Raw genomic sequence first — 20,077 nt, 5'->3', positions numbered from 1 at the left:
AGTGAAAATCAAGCATTATTGCACAGGTAACCATGGGTGTTGCCTTTGCAATCCAAACACCTTGGTTAAAATTGAGAATGTCAAACCCCTTGGTTAGACTCTATATGAAAACTACTCAACCTAGCAGCCACCAGTGGCCAACACAGTCGACCGTGTCTTATAGTGCTTGGAATCAACTTTGAAAGTTAAACTTGTCCACTACCCCTTGGCAGACTGCGGGCTTCTTTCCTTGAAAGTACATCTATGATGAGATCAAACAACGATCATCAACACCTATGGAGTGATTATATAGTATTTGGGTCATACCCCAAAAAACACCACTCCTAGAGACATACTCAGTGCTAGAAGTAAGCAAAAACTCTTCTCAAGTTGGAATCTTATTCACAACTAGATCTCAAATAATCATATCTCGCCACGAACATGAAAGAATGATTTCTAACACCCAATAGAAAGTAGGCATGCTAGATTTTCTTGGGTTTGTAATGAGAGATTACCTACTTTAAGACTCTTAATATATTCATGTCGTTCCATGAGTTATTTGTGTGATAGTGAGGCCGTGCCTACTTGCTATGGACAGAAAGAATCGTCTAAATTGCTAGCACCTTGTGCACAAAAATTCCTTGTTGTTGTAATCATATACAATGACCACAAGAAATTATACCAGCCTAAACTCTTTTTGACAGAGTAGTTGATGTTTTAGCAAAAGTGTAAACCATGCTTTAGTGGACTGAGTCCACAATACTAGCATGTCATGCCTGCATGTTAAAAAATAGTCTGAGAAGCCCTTGGCTTCAATGATGGTCTCCACAATGGGAGCAAATTCCATATGTGGTCTTGCACGATGTGTACTAGCATGGATACATCAGAGTTGGTCATTGCAAACCATAACTTTGAGTTTATATCCCCTTATTTCCAAACTTATGTGCTAGTAACCTTGATCCTAAGTCAATGGATAGTCTTGTGGCAAGAAGAGAAACCTTGCTTTGTAGTAAGTTTTTCAAAGCACTTTGTTTTTCACAGCAAAGAAATCTTATTCAAATGAAAATTGCAAAACAAAAATACAAGTAGAACATGAAAATATGTGACTTTGTCGCCCACCTAAAATAAGTTGTCTTTGCTAGAATGTGGCTCATAGCCATGTCTACTAAGAAATTTAGAGTTGTCAAATGTACCTTCTATGCCATAGGGGCTTGATTCATACGGACCTCCAATAAAAAACAGGTAGAGATGTTTCCAAATTTTTCCAAGTTCGTATGCTATGAGCATAGTCCAAACTTTGGACGTTCTAGGCAAAATGCCCCAATTTGAAGCCTTGCTTCAAAGCTCACCTCAATTCATCGAGGAGATGAGACAGACTGAGTGTTATTGCTCTTATCTAACAGGCACTGATATCAACGCAGAAGAGAATCGACCTTGTCAAGTTTTCATAGAGAATCGGCCTTGCCAAATCTTACATGTTATTGAGAATCATGAGCATAGTCCAAACTTTGGACGTTCTAGGCAAAATGCCCCAATTTGAAGCCTTGCTTCAAAGCTTCACCTCAATTCATCGAGGAGATGAGACAGACTGAGTGTTATTGCTCTTATCTAACAGGCACTGATATCAAAGCAGAAGAGAATCGACCTTGTCAAGTTTTCATAGAGAATCGGCCTTGCCAAATCTTACATGTTATTGAGAATCATGAGATTGCCCAATATTGAAAGAGATAGCCTGTGAAGCTTAGCTATCAAATATCATCGAACTGTCAAAGTTTGCTTGACCTAAGCAATGTTTGCTTCTCAAGTTGGCAGTGTAGAAAATGCTGTAAAAATAAGAAGTTCAAAATTTGAAAGTAAAATTTAATGTACTTACCATTTGTTTGAAATAACCGCCCTCGGCATCAGAAGGCGTAGTATCCTTGAGTATGGTCGTCAACATTGGATTCAACTCATAGCTATGGATTTTGTCTGCCCTCCCCAAGCTGTACATGATTCTGGAGATACCATGCACCCAATACATATATATAGATAGGGAGACATGCCCCTAAAAGCCTTGCTTTTCCCCTCTATTTTACAGCACGAAGAGGATTCATCAAAAAGATAATGGCCGACATAACGCACAAGCCAGTTTCTTGAGTACCTTTATATGGAGCCTTGCTCCCGGGATGCATCTTATGGTATTTTCATACTCAAGACAGGTAAAGGAAAATAAATCCTACCTATTGTCGACCTTGTCGAGTGATATGCCGGATTAAAAACTTAAAACATCAATAGTAATTACAAAAACAAAGCGTACCTAGGTTTCCCATCATATCTGTCTTGCCGATAGTGAGTTGAGCATGAGCGTTTCGGACTTTGTCTTACAAGTCATCCGCCATGCCCAACTTTCTTTTACTGCTAGGCAACATTGCCTTGCCATTGAAATCCTTGGATGGGTTATCCTTGTTGAAGCCTTGCTCCTTAATCCAGACATAGTCACATGTGTTGCAAGGATAAACTTTCAAGTCGACAAATAATCGACCTTGTCAAGCTCTAATTTTCCAATGCCAATAAGAAAATTCTCAATATCATTTACGGCCATGTGTTGCCTGACCACAAAACCTCACTGGACATAAGCAAATTTTGCTTATCGTGCTTGTATTGTGGAAAGATCTACAAGATTCAATGAGTTCATAATGCAAAACTTTAAATTCAACTTGCTTACCGATTCCCACGAACCCTCTGATGAGTGTGTTCTGTCGAGATACTCAAAAAACGCCATGATTTTGGTTGAGACTATTTGTACTCAAGTCGTGCTTGCACGGGATAGGTACATGGGTGGCTTGTCACTTGGTGATCAGCTATGTCTTAAAATGCATGTAATTTTTTACCGTAGTACAATTACATGAAGGTTGTATCGAGGTATGGATAACCCATGCATATCTTCGACTAGGCATCCCTAGCCAATGCCTTGCCATGGTTGTGAGATACGTCTCATTGTAGGGGGGTGCCCAGAGTACGGCACCCTTTTTACCTTTTTTTGTGAATTTAACCTCCTAAATTATGAAGCCCCCTTAAAAAGGGTGCCCAGAGTACGGCACCCTTTTTACCTTTTTTTGTGACTTTAACCTCCTAAAGTATGAAGCCACCTTGAAACTTCCATGGCGTTCTCAGAAAAATGCAGAGACACACAAGAGTGACCCGTAAGTTGTTGCTCAGGTTGGGGCGACCCCTTTGGTACCATTCTCACTTCAAAACATGTAGGTCGCCGCTTTGCGCTTTTCGTGCTAGGGTTGTTTCCCGCAGAATGCTCCTCGTCAGTCCTGCAAGGGAAGCTACACATTGGCTTGTCTGCCGAGAGTGCCTTCGTCCTCAACCAGAGAGAGAGAGAGAGAGAGAGAGAGAGAGAGAGAGAGAGAGAGAGAGAGAGAGCGAGCATGCATATCCATGCGCCCTCCTCCAAAGCTCCCCTCTCCCTTGGGTCTAATACCAATCTAAGACCGCAGGGACTCCATCATGCAACTCTCCGCCAACCTCACCATATATAGGCTCCTAAATATGGCGCCTCTTGGTCGCATGTGAGTCTTAGCCCTTGGCCCTGGCCTATCCAATCTTACCCTAGGCCTGAGAGGCGATGATGGTTCTAATTAGTAGGTGAGGGATCAATTGGCATAGGGGCTACAAGAATGAAGGCCATGCATTTTTTGCGGCATCAATGAGCGGGTCACATACTAGTTGAGGATTATGGAGGCCTTCCAAAATTTGGAGGATGGTATAAAGATGAGATATGCTATCAACAATTCTTCAACTTTTGATGTTTGAGGAAGGGGAACATGGAGTTGGTAAGGAAGGAGTACACAATGCATATCATGAACCTTGCTATTTTGCAAAATTTAGGGTATAGAATTGGCAAGCTTGACATTGAGGGCCTACAAAATAACCAAGTGTCAATGCAACAACAGCAAGTTATGTGATTTTCTCTTTGACCATAGACCTAGACCTTTGTTTAATATGTAGGCTTATGCTCTTAAACTGCTCGCAACAAGCAACTCATGCCTTTAAATCAATAGTTTCACGTTTCCACATTCCTCCTAAGTGTTTTGTCCTACTTCACATTAAGTGTCCATGCACATGTAATGAATTTATTTATTTTTAGCTAGTAGGGGCTACCCAATCAAATCAAATAAAAAAATAGAAGGAATCAAAGCAGATACGGACGAGGGTGGAATAGGGACTTTGTCAAGCGACGCGGCAGCTAGACTAGAAGGGTGTGTGGGTGAGCTTGCGGACAGAGGAGCAAGAGCAAGGGCCACACAGAAGACGGAGAGGCCTTTCGCCTCGCAAGCTTGCAGCTGAACCTCTGCGCACCTAGGGAGGAGAGGGACTATAGATATTTAATATTCAAGGCTTTGACATCCGAGGGTGGCTGTGTTTTGGTCTACAGCAATTCGCAATACGTCATACCTCTGCACGCCCGTGTTCGACTCTCCAATCCCAGTTTTTAGAGGGCGACCCTCTATTGAGGGGTATGAGTTGCTAAGATAAAGAATCTTGGGACAAATGAATAAATAGAAGAACCTGCTAGTAGGTGCAACGATTTCTGAATACCTCTCAATTTCATATAGTTTGGATCATTAGGTCTCCCTAATCTCAAAGAAATAAAAATTATTTCAAAACATATTAAGTGCATAAGTGAAGGGTGAGTTTACGAAATGAAAAGACAAATGAAGGTGGAAAGTCAAAAGACGAATGAAGGTGAAAAGTAAAAAAAACCTTTGTGTCCATATAAAGAGGTGTTTCTCTACTCTTTCATTTTTCCTTTAGCATTTTTTTCTAAGTTCTCTTTAGTGTTTCTCTCTCTCTCCCTCCCTCTCTCTCTCTCTCTCTCTCTCACACACATACACATACACACAATGTTGTTTTCATCTTTCTTAAATAATATTGTTGCAAATCTATGTGCTTCATCATTGCATGTCGTTACGTGTTATAGATTAACGCATTGTCTTTCTTGTTTTTGAGTAGAATCTTTGAATTAGTAACATCGTCTTTCTTGTTTTTGAGTGGAATCTTTGAATTAGGAATATCTTTCAATTTCATATAGTTTGGATCATTATGACAATTCTAGTTCTAAAGATAATAAGCATGCATATGCTATCTCGCTTCAAACCGCTCATGAACTCCGATGTGTGCATGCAGGTTCTAACAATTTCTCTTCTTTCAAAACATCCAAAAGTTTTTTTCATTAAATAATGATGGTGAGGAAAAAGAAAAGTCTTATGACACTGGAAGGTCAAAAGGTTTTCCACTCTGTATAAAGAGGGGGATATGCAAGTTACTCCCATAGTCATTTAGTCATTGGTTTAGTTAGTTTTAGAGTTTCCTTGGTGTTTTGTCCTACTTCACATAAAGTGTCCCAGCACATGTAATGAATTTATTTATTTTGAAGCCATTAAGAATACCTTTTAATTTCATAGGGTTTGGATTAGTATGACATAATTTTAGTTCTAATAAGCATGCATATGCTATCCTTTCAATTGCATATGGTTTGGATCATTATGATATAATTTTAGTTCTAATAAGCATGCATATTATATCTCGCTACAAACGTTGAAAATTGAACCAAATGCACACGCTTATAGAAATCACACTTGGACCTACAAGCCTTCTCCTTGGGTAATTTGGATGAAATGTGATGTGTGAACATGGTCCGATACTCGTGCAAATAGAATCTTAGGCATAATCGTAGGGCAACATGGAGGATCAATGGACGCATTGACTAATAGATTAGGCATAGTTTGATTAGACAATTTATGTGGATAGTTCACCTTATGAAGGTTAAGTAGCGTGTGTATACACACACACACACGTGTGTACTTATGTCTATGTATATGTATGCATGTGTGAACATCTTACTATCTTACTATATTCTAATGCTCCTTGCACTGCCATGTGCCACATGGCATAAGCTAATGCAAGGAGCATTCTTGAAAGGGTGCGCACAAGGAAAGAGAGCATTTCGCAAGGTTCATCATTGTAAACTTACTGACAGCGAAAAGTTTATAGACGCAACGACCAACTATGTAAAGCATCCTACTTGTATGTTGAAGTCGTGGCGGGTGGAATCTGCATGCCACATCAAAGGGGTTAGCCGTTGCGGCAAGTTTTGTGTTATACGAGTATTGCCGGTTGCCTTCGGTGGCCTCTCTCTCTCTCTCTCTCTCTCTCTCTTCCGCTCCCCTTCATCTCACTTGGCGTTTAGCCTTCATCTCGGAGAGAGAGACACGTGTAAAGGGTTATGTACTCCGCCATATTATGTTAGTAGATGTGCGCATCGTGGCTAGTGGAGGCCAAGGCATTTGAATTTTCCCTCTCTCTCTCTCTCTCTCTCTCTCTCTCTCTCTCTCTCTCTGCGTTGTCTCTAGCTCTCTCCCCGTTGTTCTAATTCAAGTCGTTGACATTGCACCCTTTCCTCCCCTCCCTCCACTTCTATCCCTCTTTGCCGACTGCATATTGTCACCCCCACACTGGCCGACCTTCTACATTGTCCCTCGCACCTGTACACTAGGTCATCGAGGTTCGACACACTGTATGGCAGTCAATGTCAAGTGGCGGGCATAAAGGTGAACATGATTACAGGTTATAGCATCAATGCAACAACAAAAGCAATCTCAACAGTTTCTAGCGTCCTTAAAGATGGAAATCGTGCAGTTGAAAGCTGTGTTTTCCAAAATGATTTTTATGGACTGAGACGAAGAAGTCTTCCTAACTTTGCGGTAATGGCAGGATATGCACATGCAGATAAATTGCCGATGGTGAACACTTTGAAAGAGGGGCATGAAGTGGTTGTTGTCACAACCGCAGAGGGAGAGGATGGGCCCTTCCTTCGTGAGGCGAAGATAGGTCTAATGTTGGGTGTCCACGGGAATGTGTTTGCAATAGAGAATTCAGACAACATACTTATGGATGATAATATGGCATTAATTGTGCAGACAGTTAGATGGGGTCGAGACCTGTACTTCAATGTACAAAAGGATTTTCTCTACCACTGTGATCAATTGTGTAGCAGTTTTGTACAAGGTTGATTTCGCATTGTCTGTCCCATAGCTGCTTTCGATAAATCTCATTGTGGTTAAATTGGGTGTGCTTGCTCTTGCACGCGAGCCACCAAGCATGGATGTCCTGCATAAGCCTCTTGTCAAGATGGATGAGCAACTGATTTCCAACATCATGTGGTGCAAACTAATCTTACAAGCTTTCTTTCAAGTGTCGCAAGATGAGGCTAGCCCTACTTTCCTTTTATGCTCTTTCCTCAATACTGTTTTCTGATCTATTGCTTGGCACCCATTGTCTGCCGCAATGAAGTTACTAAGAAATATTTGTAATCATTTGTTTGTGAATCCAGCTCAAGTACTAGAGAATACTACTGCTATAAGGCTTTGTCTTCATTTGTAGGTACTCTTTTGTGGCTTTGTAAGGTATTTGGAGTTGTGGTTTGTAGTATATTGTCGTGTGTCGATCTCCTCTTGCAAGAAGTTTTGAACTAACTGAGGTAGTTTGAAACTCTAGCTGGTAACCGGATTTAATTTCTACCTCTCCTATATCCATTTCCCATAAAGCTAAGCTCAATTTATCGAGTGTTGATATAGGATAGACCTTCAAGCTTTAAAGACCACTAAAGAACTTTTGGCGTCGATTGCTCAATAGCACAATAAGTTCGTGAGTAGAGAGAGAGAGAGAGAGAGAGAGAGAGAGAGAGCCATGGTAGTGGTGAGCATGGAAGCTTTGGCTATGTCGAGGTCAAGCACAGATACAACGGCCGCAATGAAAGAGCTTCATGATCGTGACCCTACTGGGCATATCCCACAATCCATGGGAGGACATCTCGGACAACCAGCTCCTCAAGCACTTTTTGTGCTTTTTGCAATAGATGAAATTTGGGATACATGTTGACCAGGTCAATGCCAACTTCCAAGTATGAGGTTTTCTTTCGACAGCCCCTAACTAACAATTGAGTTCTTTTATCCATATCAGTGCCATGCATAGAGCCACATGCCTTCAAGATGAAGGCATAGGTGATTTCATCTACGTTTTCTTTCAACAACCCCTGATGACTAACGTAGATAATCATGCAGTCCTTTATCCGTATCATCATGTTGAGTGGTGCCACACTCGTTCAAGATGCAAGCATAAGTAATTGCAACTGGAGAGATTCCCTCGCTTTGCGTCCCGATGAAAACATCCAAGAGCTTCCTCGCCTTGCTCCCGTTCAACATATCCTACAATCAATGAATCTGGGCTTATCCTGGATTCATCTAGGTATATATATGATGTTTTCTGTAAAAGCGCTTGATTAACAATATCATAGTGAATTCTTTTGCCAATATCGGTGTCTTGCGTAGTTCCACACACCTTCAAGATGCAAGCATATTGATTGCAACTCCAGAGATTTCCCTTGGTTCGCATCTATAATGGAATTAGCCTTTTAACTTGAGTTGGAGCGGAAAGTGAATAACATATTGAGCATTTCCTTGAGCATTCCTTTGTGTGTAGACGTAGAGTGAGAAAGAAAGTGCTTGGATAGAGAGAGCAACATTAACATATTACTTCATTAACATGGCATGATCGATACTTGTAAAAGAGAGTGAGAGCTTAGAGAAATTGACACCAATAGAGGATTGGATTAGTTGGAGCCGGTCCCCCCTCCAATAGGCATTTGTATTATAGATTCTTCTATGACAGAAGACTTGTTTACAATACAACTGATTGTGTTCCTTGAGACCTTCTTGATGAGGTGAAGATGGCAAGCTTCACTCACCAAGCATTAGCATAACAACAAAAATAAACATGATTAGCATGAACTTGAAAAATGCTCGGCCTCAATCCCAAAACCTCAAACACCATGAAAGGTGAGGAGAGTTGGCAGGGAGTGAGGAAGAAGAGAAGTAGAAGTAGCTCTACAAGAAAGCAATCCCCCTTGCAAATAATCACTTATAGCTCTTGTAGCATAGCTTAGCATAGTGATAATGGAGATTAGAGAGATTGATAAGCAAGCATAAGCTTCTCTTGTGTGGATTTGCATCCATAGCCAAGAGCTTGTTGTAGTAGGCACTCCAACTTCTCAAGCTTGGAGAAGGAGGAGATGGAATTCTTGCTTCACAAGAGTGTGTGAAGAGAAGAATGAGAGAGAGAGAGAGAACTCGTGGGATGCTCAAATGAGAGAGAGAGAGAGAGAGAGAGAGAGAGAGAGAGAGAGAGAGAGAGAGCTAGGTCGACCCCCTTTCATAGGCTTCCCTTGAAGCTCATTGGGCCATGTAGCCCTCTAGCCAATGAGAGCTTGGCTCCCTTTGGGGCAAGTTGTGTAGTCTCTTGACAAGTGTCCTTCTTTCCCTCATGTGAGGTTGAGCTAGCACCCCCCTTGCTTAAGCACAACCCTTGCCTGCTTGAGCAGTGTGCCTCTACACCTGACATGTGGCCCCTTTCCTCTCATGAAAGTATGGACCCTTAGTGAGGTGCATACATGCTACTCATATCCCTCCTTTGTAGGGCTCGCCCCCTTCTTTGTAGCAAGTTCTTTGAACTTGGTAAGCAGGTAGGCCCCCTGCTTAAGCACAGCTCTTGCTTAAGCAAGCTGCTCCCTTACCTATTTCGACCTTAATTGCCTAAAATTAAAAAGTAAAGACTACGTCTTAAAACTTTTAACACTTACCTTTGGAGGCATTAATGAAGCCAACCCTAAGGTCTTTTGCTCCATTGGTTAGCCTTGCTCTTTGATAGACCATTTCTCATTTGAGCCCCTTTTCCACGGGCCCCGTGTTGAAATAGATCTATAAGCACATCTGTATCTTAACCCTTGTTCTCGTTTATTCTCCCACATTAAGTGATCAGTTTAATATGAGATAATCATTTGGGTTGGTTAGATATTAGATTTTATGACAGCATCTGTTGAAAATAGCCCAAAGCTTCTTGGCCCTACCCTTGTTGGGCATATACGAAAATCAATATACTTGAAGAGTCGACATCCCGGACAAAATGTTCCTCAAGCACTTTTCGTGTTGTCTAAAGTGCACCACACCTGGTGTACATTAGGTGAATTGATGCAAAAACGTTGGCTAAATTGATGTTGACCACTAGGCTGAACTAATACAACAACACTAACTAAACTGATGTTGACCGCTCGATTGAACTCATGCAAAAATGTCAAGGCTGATTTGCTGATGTTGAAGGTGTTGGCGATGGTGCTCATGATGCTCGAGGGAAAAACACTAGGGTACTAACGGGTACTTGGTACTTGATACTAGGTACTGATCTTTGGATGCTCCAAATGGGAACCAATGGGTTGCTTATATAGGCCTTTTAACCATTTTCCTTACCTAACTTTTATAAAAGCCATGTCAAAGTCCACTTATTAATAAATGACTAAAAGTGATTATCCATATACCTATATGTCCAAGCACTGCGGCTTTTTTGAACAACCCATAACTATTGCCACGCAAGTCACTCACCACCTAAGGATCACTATCCTCAACAATGGTGCAAATGTTAGCGGGTCGCTACGATCGAGCATCTGCAGTATAGTTGTATGACATTAACATAATGTCAATACACAGGGAAGTGACTCAGATGGGACACGGAGACTCTTAGAGGGTGTCAACCTCAAGAAGTGAACCTACGGAACGAAGCCATCTCTAGCACTAGCAAACTAGCAAATCTATCACTCTCTACTCAAGCAATCTGTCTATGTCCTGTCTCACCACTCTGAATCGTCACACCATTTCGACACTCAAAACAACGTCAAAATGCAATGAAACTTTAAGAGGAGGTCTAAGACGTCCATAGGCACTATCCTACCAAGTCTAGTTGCAATCCGATAAAGTATCAAAATCACAATCCATTATGATCAAGATCCTGAAAACTGCTACAGAACTATCCAGAAAGGTCGCCCTGTAGTTTGGAAACACTCTCCTATGGTCGAATAGTTCAGAAACACTCTCCTATGGTCGAAACGTCAAAAGACAATCATTCACGCACTCAAAATAGCAAATTTAGCTCGTCTACGCGTAGTTCCGAACCACAGCGAAATTGAGAATAATTACACTTAAATTAAAGAGCACTATACAAGGAGCACAATGCAATTGTCAGAAACGAATTTGGATCACCAAAGCTAAAGAAAAATAAATTACAAGTCGCATGAGAGTAGCCGCTCTCGGTTGTGCACTAAAAGCCTCCAAAAACCTTTGATAATTTTAAGTGTTGTGTTCAAAACTTACAAAATTAGGCTTTGCACATAAGGCTTCTTATGGCCAATGGCCGACTTACAAGGCTCAAACTCACAATTGGACTTTACAACTCAGGTTTTGTAAAAGCTGGCTCAGGGATCTTCGGGCTAAAAATTAGAGTTCCTCATATTTACAAAGCTTTCACGAAAAAATAATAAATGAGACCACAAAAATTGGCAACTTTATGAAGAGGTGGCTGACTAGGAGAATGCCCGACTAGTCCATCTGCTAACACTCTTGATACCATGAAAAATGCAACAAAAACCGTCTCTCTCTGGATAGTTGCCTTGCCGAGGCCTTAAAGCCCCCTCTAAATATCGAGCTCCATCACCTGTCTTGATCGAACACCACCCCATGTCAAGCTAGTGGACATACATAAAGTAATCAAGGCTACAAAGAAGCACTATACTCTAAAGGTAGATGATTAAGTAAAATGATTGACGTCTCTCATCTTCTTACTTGAATCACTTGCTCCATCTCTTGTAATTTGTTATAGTCTTGGACTTCCGTGCATCTAGAGCCTTCTAAACGTCAAGGCAACCCCTTTTCATAGGTGTCATCAATTGTACAATGTATATATTGCAAGAGATTCCCAAGGGACAAACATATCTTCCTAGGACGTGGAGCACTCATGGGATTGACTTAACGCCCAAATTCGCTCATATATCTTTGTCAATTGTACTTAAAAGGCGCTTGGACACATCCGGAGTATGACAAATAGTCGAGGATCTCGTTTCACTTACCATTTCACTAACCATCAAGATAAGGCCAAGGGTCTCCAACACTACCTTCCAGTCGTCTTAATTAACGAGTCATGCTAGTTAAAGGAGTCAAACTTTTGATCCTGAAGAGCAACAATAGAATCAAAAGCTTCTTGTCTACTCTAGTAACCCAGCATAGTGACTAGACTCTTACTTTGCTGCTGATAGTCATACCGTGTGTCGATGAGATGGTGTAACCTGCTTTTGGAACTCTGCTTGTTCTTCGACACGGTCAAGTGATGAGAATTCCCAAGGTTATGTCCGCCGTATACCAATGTAAGAAGAAATCTTGAAAAAAAAGCAAGAAAACCTCCCAAGAAAAGGTCTTCTTACTCCCTTGATAACAAACAAGAATGTGTGTGTGCGTACGCTCCAAGGCCCCATAACACAATGAATGTGGAAAAAATGGGTGGCCAGTCCCATACACAGCCAAAAAGACTTTCATACTTTCACCCCCGAAGTCCCCCACCCTTCAATTCACCACAACCAAGAGCAAAGAAAGTCAAAGCAAGCAAAACCGAGCAGATCCCAAGGAACTTCTTGCCTAGGAAGGGAGAGACGCTCCATCCACTCTATCCTCATGATGCTTATGCCTAACAGAGTCCACCAGAAAGGGCTTGCTTACAATCACTTCTGTGCAGGTCACCAACAGAGGGATGACAACACAGCCATGAAGGGGCCATGGGTTGTCATGCCCTCCACTGCAGGCTGAATGGCATCCCATGCAAAAGAGGCACCGAAGAGGGCTGATACAAGAAATGCATCAAACGAAACAAGTTAACAAAGAGAGAGCTTTTGAAAAGGCCTGCCGCTGATTATGGACGACGAAGTTGACTATGGCAACTGATGCCATAATCAAAGCAGAAGCCATCATGGATGCCCAAGCCACCATGGCGGATGTAACTATCGACTAGCCTACAAACTCCTCATCACTATGAGAATAATAGTATATTAATCGTGGGAGGTGTTTCACCTTCTCGACCTCCCATTCCTTCTTCCCCTACTGAATGGACAACACATCCTGACAAAAGGTGTCTCATAAATGACAAGGCCCATGAAATTAAAATGAATAGATAGCACCCACCAAGGGGGTTTAAGGTTCATGAACAAAGCATCTCACCTATCCAAGGTGGCTCCTTTGTGAGGCTACAAAATGCCCGCCCTTCCTCCCACACGCCCAAATCTAGCACAAGTGAGAGGAGGGGCTTCTACTTTATAGCTTTTTGAGAGGCACTATCTCTCATCCCCCTCTAAACCGCTAGCACCAGAAAGATGTGGATTACTACCAAACCATAATGAACACCAGCCAGTATGCACTGATACGCAGTCCCAACCAGCTTGCACGGCCCCAAATCCCGATCTCAAGAACAAACCCACCTCTCCCTGTCCAAAACCAAATAACCAAGGAACATTTCTTTACAAAAAGCCTCTGGTAGGTCCACACAAGCGATTTGGCATTGTGTATAGTGTCATCCCTAGCTAGGTCTCCATGCTGCCTTGAAAACCCCCTTGCCCATCTTGCTCCAAACTCAGGAGTGTTCCTGGCGTGCGGAGTTGCATTCAACCAACACCACACCTCCAACGTTGTCTTGTACTCGCCACTTGGCCTCTCCAGCCACCTTTACATGCCCTGAACAATTTACTATCAGCGACTGAAGCGTCACCACCTTCGCAGTGAACTTGGCCATCCTCAACCGCGACCATAGCCCAGATAAACCACACACAACAACCTGAAAAACAGTCGCATGGCTGCAGTCGACTCGCCACCTTTACAATGCCTGTCCTCAATGGCCATCACAGCCCAGACAAACACCTCTGAAAAAAAGCACATTTTGTTGACAACGGAGTCTGCCTTGACAAAGACAAATGTGCTGAAGCTTTAAATCTTGGCTGTAAAAATGGCCAAGGTTGCCGCTTGCACAGGTTACAAAGCAGGTAAAGTGCCAGAAGAGAAACAATGCAGCGCTCCACTGTCGGAGCATCAACAACCATGCAACTACCACCGTAGAAACATGCTCAAACTCATTTCCATCAGCTCCCTGAGATGTCCATGGGCACTCGCCTAGGATCGAACTACGGGGCGCTCTGATACCATGTCAAAATAGCTCCAAGCGGAAGCATACAAACAAGACAGAATCAACCATGCCTGCAAGTAAGCAATGCAACCATCAATCCCGAGAAAGGCAAGGTAGAGGAGGGTTTGGCAGCCAAGCTTGAGATAGCACCGATAACTCTTTCTAGATGGAACACAAGTGATAACAGTAGCGCATTTATATATTTCTCTGGTGCATTTGCCCTACCTAGGTCCTACTTCAAAGACCTAACATAACTAGGTCCAATAATTGGGCTTTGACATGAGATGCATATACACAGCACCGATCTCTAGTACTAGCTAAGCTCGTAGGTAACCATCCCAATGAGGTTCATCATTCACAACATCACCGTCAGAGAGGTGAGGCCAGGTCTATGGGACCCAAGGCCTTCCCTGGTTTGAGCAAAGTCCTTAAGAGCTGTTCCCCACATAGGAGATCCTGTGCTGAATGATCAGATGTTGCATCCGCCGACTCTAGTTTTGATGGCTATGAGATCCATGTCTTACTCCCAGCCATATGAAGCAATGGATGCCAACAGGAGGGCATAAAAAGCAATATGGGAGGCACTACAAGGGTATCCTGTTAACATCGTGAGGGTATCATGGATGAGCAATGTTCTACATTACATGCACACTCACCAATGTCTAGGCATTAGGTCAAACTTCACTTTTTAGAAAACAATAATGACACGTCAAGTTACACTGGCCTAGAGTTGTAGAAGCTGCCAAGCAATTACAAAAACTAGACACTAGGTTCTGCTGGCTGCACTTAGGCATTAAGACTTGGGAAAAGGTTTAAATGAACAGCGAGAAGAAAATTGCAATACCAATTTGTTGAAAATTGTTCTCTTGGCACGCATGGTCTTACTACAATATGCCTTAGTACTGACTCACCTTACATTGTTAACACAGTACAACGAAACTTAAAACGTTCCAAGAACACCTGATGCATGAAACTTTGTTGAGAGGAAGACAGGCTGTTGTTGACCGTCTTATCAAATCATTGGTATGTAGCTTCTCGTGAGCATTGTTCAGACTTTTAGAAACCTTTCTACTTTTGTAAGCCAGCACGCATTTTTCTGCTGCGTGCTTTGAGGCACATATTTCAAGAGAAACTTGGCCAGCTCATTGTTAATGCCTCGCACTTCTAGATATTGCACAAATCCTGACTTGATTTTATCAGAGAGCAGCCTGCACCAATGTCAATATGAGAGCTGAGACACCAAATAAAAGCACCCCAATAAAGTCTTGATGGAAAAAGAGAACAAATGGAAAGTTTAGGCTTACTCACGAGGTGTCTGGACCCTTGAACGGAGCTTCTTTAAGCTTCACTACATGATTCCTGAGAAGCACTTGCTCAATGCTCGACTTGTTGCCATATGCGCAGCAGACTATCTGCAAAAAAGGCTGATCACTCCCTACAGAAATTTTGATAGTCATTTGGACCATCTTTGTAGGCACATCAGGTGGAGGAGGAGGGCCAAATTCCTCTTCTCCATCATTTTGACCAAAATTTTGTTCATGAAAAACACAAACAATCTCTATGTCTTCGACTCCAAAGGTCCTACGTAAGACTACTTCCCGTGCATCAGGGTTATCAATGAGCTTGAAAGGTTCAGGGGGCTTGAGTAAGGCCTGTAAGGAGCCTGCAAAGAACAACTCTGTCAACATTAACAACCTCATTTTGAAATTGCTGATGCTTAGAAATATTGACACTTCAATGACATCTAATTGTAGCTTATGTCATGGTGTGTTGAGAGCATAGTTGTATACCCTCCTTAAATCTGAGTAAATATGTCCCATGTGGACCCCAACATGCTACCTATCTTTCTGAAAAGCTAAACCCTTTCTAAACCTCAAATCATGAAGTCTAAACCATTGTACATCTTTTCAACTCTCGGCCTAAAATTTGTATTGAAGAGAAACTCCTCACCAAAAGGCATGGAGCAAAGGAAGCCATTACCTCCAAAAATTGTACTAGATAATGCTTCTAAAGCTTACCTAGGAAACCATCAAGGTTTCCTTTTGAGCACTACACACAAACCACCTTGTGAGGATTGGACAGATAATACCATGGTATGAAGTTTGAAAGGACCTCCAAGGCCACAATGTAGAAGTTGAGACTGCAGCAAAGATCCATTGGAATACATACATGACAAAGTAGGATAATAAATGCCTCGCTTCATGACTTATTTCTTGTTGCTTATCACGAGACATCATAGGAAGGCAATTCTTTTCTGTCAGGTGCAACAAATGATAAACGCGACACAGGATCAGACACCAAATTTACAATAACACCACTCCTCTTTAGTGTTCTACTACAACAAACTTTCCTAAATGCTCATGCAAGGATGATGGTACATTCGATGAAGGCCACTTTGGCACCGGCTGTCCACTCTCAGTGAGATTTGTATCTGCTCCAAGCCAGTTGTGAAGTGAGGGTCTACTTCTCGTGAGATGCTAGATCTATGGCAAGCTATTGATGTCACAAAGCACCACAGGACATAAGCAAAGCAGAGCTACCAGAACCCTAGAAGCCGGTGCTCAAATCTGAGTCTAGACTCAGATACGCAGCAGGCTGTATGAAATTGCTGATGTAGCAGTATTTTTACGCAAGGAGCTTTTTGGTAGCTATACTTTAATTGCATATGCTTTTGGAGGTAAATTTTAAATTCGCAAAGCTTTTTAGTTTCTATTCAGGCTAAAGTGCCTATAGATTGAAGGATTATGTGCCACTCATTATATGCTAATTGTACGTACATCATGTCTATGGTCACACAGAACAGTTGTAAAATTCTATTTGCGAATAAGTAAGAAATATCACCAGGAGCGCTCAACCTGAGGGCCACTACTCTCTGAAAGAGAACCCCCTCTTCCCCATCGACTGAAGTGAAGTCCAATCCTCCGGTGTCACCCAAAACAGAATCCGCGCCAACAACGCCACCAAACCACAACTCGGTGTGGCTCTCAATGTGAATTAGCTGGGAGTGGCCTACTACCCAGGTCAAGGGATAAGTCTGTTGTAAGGTTACCGAGGGTGAGTGTAAGCAACTCTGAAGGTAGCAAACCAAATGATCAAGAGTGTAGAAGAGCAACTGCACTACCATCCAAGCCAAGCTCCGGGTGACTCCGGATGTAGTCGCGTGACAATATTCGGTCATTTGTGACTTCAAAAAAGAGGGTCCCAAAAATTATATAAAAATCAAGGGAAAGAAACCAACAACTAAAGTTAGTGGTTGTCACAACCTCGTGACACCTACCTTGACCTAGCCTGGTCACATGCCCAAGTTCTTGTACACGATAGAGAGGGGTGATGATTCTGATGTTGTGTTCATGATGAAAAAGTACAATGGGAGGAAGTTCATGATGGTCCCAGTTCTACTTTGGCGTAGGTGATGAGCCAATCAAGATACCTACCTTTCCCTGGATCGGCAATTGAATGGCAAGAACTTTGTCATTTGGAAAGCGACCATGATGGCGGTCTTCAACTCTTACGAGCTTCGAGGCTTTGTGTCAAGCAACTTTCAAAAGCCAAGGGATCCTTCGGTAGTGAAGCTATGGAAGCGTGTCAATGCTCGAAGTCGATCATTTATTATCCTCTATGGCACACCATCTGTCAATCAATCACATCCAATTGATGAAGGACACGAAGAAGATTTGGGATCACGTGCCAATGCTCAAATCCGATCATTTATTATCCTCTATGGTACACCATCTGTCATCAATCACATCCAATTGATGAAGGACACGAAGAAGATTTGGGATCGCCTTTCACCTTATACGATTAAGTTTATAGTAGCAAAATCTCCCAAATTGTGTGGTGAAGCTCTCGAATTGTTGGGTGGATTAGGAGGTAGAACTTGTGGCACAACTTGGGGCATCATATAATTCAGTAGCTTGGTGGAAGTTCGAGGTAAATTGCGTTTTGGATGCTTGAAAAGAATCTACTTTAGCTCGTTGACGAGAACCTTGGGTTGGATAATTCAATTAAGGGGTATATAAGGATATAAGGATTGCCGCCCCCCCAATGTAATAATCATCTAATTTGTTACAGAATGTGTTGGTTTTTTGAATTTGTCTCTTTCTCTCGCTTGTGGTCCACCTTTCACAAATATCTATAGTACGTGCATTCAAGAGCTATTTATAAAACCCCTGTACACACGCTCTTCACCATGAATTAAAGGACCCCTTTTCATTCATCAACTTTCATTTTTTATCTCTTGTACGTGTAATTCTTTAGCACTTTCAAAAATAAGAAACCCTTCCAAGTGAACTCTTACATATTTTGATGTGGACCCCCGGGGCTTGTGCATTCTCTCTCCATCTCTATGCTTCCGTACAGTGTACTTTGACAGAACTGCGCAACAATTTATGCCGACCAACGCAGATGCTACTGCGTGGCCTTCGACTCTTGTCGACTCTCCCATGCTTTGCTCTGTTCTGATTAGGTCAGGTAATACCGTTGCCCACACCACCAAGTTTGAAGAGGTATTGCATACTTTAGCGGCTCATGCTTTTCCATTGCCGCCACAATGTGTCATCCTCCAAACTGTCGCTGCATATGGCCCCTTAGAATGGCTAGTATGTTGAGGAATGTGGAGGTGTGCAAATCTATCCGGTAGTTGTAGTAAGAGAGAGGTGGCTAGCCGATATTTCTGCTCTTGCTTGCTCTCCGAGTACTGCCATTGTTAAGACTTATACCACTCTGCTGCTTCACAGGTCTAGGGCTAGTATGTCTCCAGGCTGGCCACCCATAGTCTAGGTTGTACCTGGTTCGACTGCCGGAGTTTGGGACCGGTCGTCCACATTGTCTGGGTGCCCTCATATATATTTCTTTTCTTGTTGGGTCGTGGGGGATTTTATCTGGCATTGCCCTACCTCCCCTTGGGCACCTATATATGGGGCCAGGGGGTACCCACTTCCATATCTCATCTGTCTGATCATGTACGGGTCTTCTTTTCATGGTAGCCATGGGGGTACTGATCGTCCCCTCTACCACCATACCTTGCGTTTGTGTTGATGTCTCTCTCTCTCCCCCCTCTCTCACGCTTCCGCACACGCACACTCACATAGTATCAGGGCTCAAGCATCACATGGTATCAGAGCTTCAGGCTCTCGATGATCCAAGAGCGCATTTCCGCATCAAGTACTCCTCCCAAGAAGAAGATCAGCCAGCGATCCAGTAAACTAAGGCCAGCGCTAGCGTTTCTGCGAAGTTTTGTCGCGGTAAAAGTGCAGAAGAGCCTAGCGTTTTCTACATTGCCTACCGTTCTCTGAAAACCATCATTGTTTTTGCAGATTAGCCTAGCGTTTTTGGCATCAGGCTGGCGTTTTGCAGTTGCAAGCATTGCTCTGCATCTCCCACTACACGTGCTCACTTCTCTGCACTAAATTGCACCAAAAACGCACCAGAACTGCCTAGCGTTTTCTGGACCAGATCTTCGTTTTTGGGACAGCTTGCGTTTTTACACCTTGCTGAGGTGTTTTAGTGCTGCGTTTGCAGCAGAGCCTCCTGAAAATCACGTGTCTGGCATCAAGCGCTGGCCTCTTGAGGCCATTCCATCGCCAGATAACCTCTCTTAGCTCCTGCATTTTTCATCAGACCTGTGTTTTTCTACAGCCAGGTATGTGCGTTTTTGGACAGCACAGCTGGGCTGCATTTAGTGCAGTTGAGAGGGAGAGCGCTATGCCCCGCCCTTCCCTAGTCTTGCCCCCATCCAACCGGTTCGGCATCCGGTGCCTTATCGGCTATGTTCCTCTTCAAATCGACAGATTTCAGTCATTACCCCTTGCTGTTTTTTCTGTTTTCAGCCCATCTAGGGCAGTGACAATGATTCACCATCCTTCCCTACACCCTTTGCACCGCTTTGGACCCTGCCGGGAGTGTACGAGCATGCTGAAAATTGCTGGACGGCAGCGTTTTCATCACCTCGCAGTTGCGTTTTTGGGTGGACAGTTGCCACATGGCTTGTGTTTTTCATAGAGGATGA

The 20,077-nt window shown here is 42.8% G+C and overlaps 1 protein-coding gene across 1 annotated transcript in view; it reads right to left on the bottom strand.

The window, feature by feature from the left end:
* Positions 1–14,842: 14,842 nt before the first annotated feature.
* LOC147438816 (uncharacterized) overlaps positions 14,843–20,077 on the bottom strand; it is a 53,382-nt gene continuing 48,147 nt past the window's right edge. Inside the window, exons 2-3 of the mRNA XM_086484783.1 lie at positions 15,379–15,733; positions 14,843–15,278 (exon numbers count right to left, since the gene is read on the bottom strand). Coding sequence (XP_086340909.1) covers positions 15,119–15,278; positions 15,379–15,733 — 515 coding nt within the window. The 3' untranslated portion in view covers positions 14,843–15,118. The remainder of the gene's footprint in view (positions 15,279–15,378; positions 15,734–20,077) is intronic.

Source organism: Adiantum capillus-veneris, chromosome 16, assembly GCF_014529385.1.
Source record: "Adiantum capillus-veneris isolate H3 chromosome 16, ASM1452938v2, whole genome shotgun sequence".
In the NCBI taxonomy this organism is placed as follows: Eukaryota; Viridiplantae; Streptophyta; class Polypodiopsida; order Polypodiales; family Pteridaceae; genus Adiantum; species Adiantum capillus-veneris.
The sequence above is the reverse complement of the archived record's forward strand: the minus strand, read 5'-3'. Positions and strand labels throughout refer to the sequence as shown.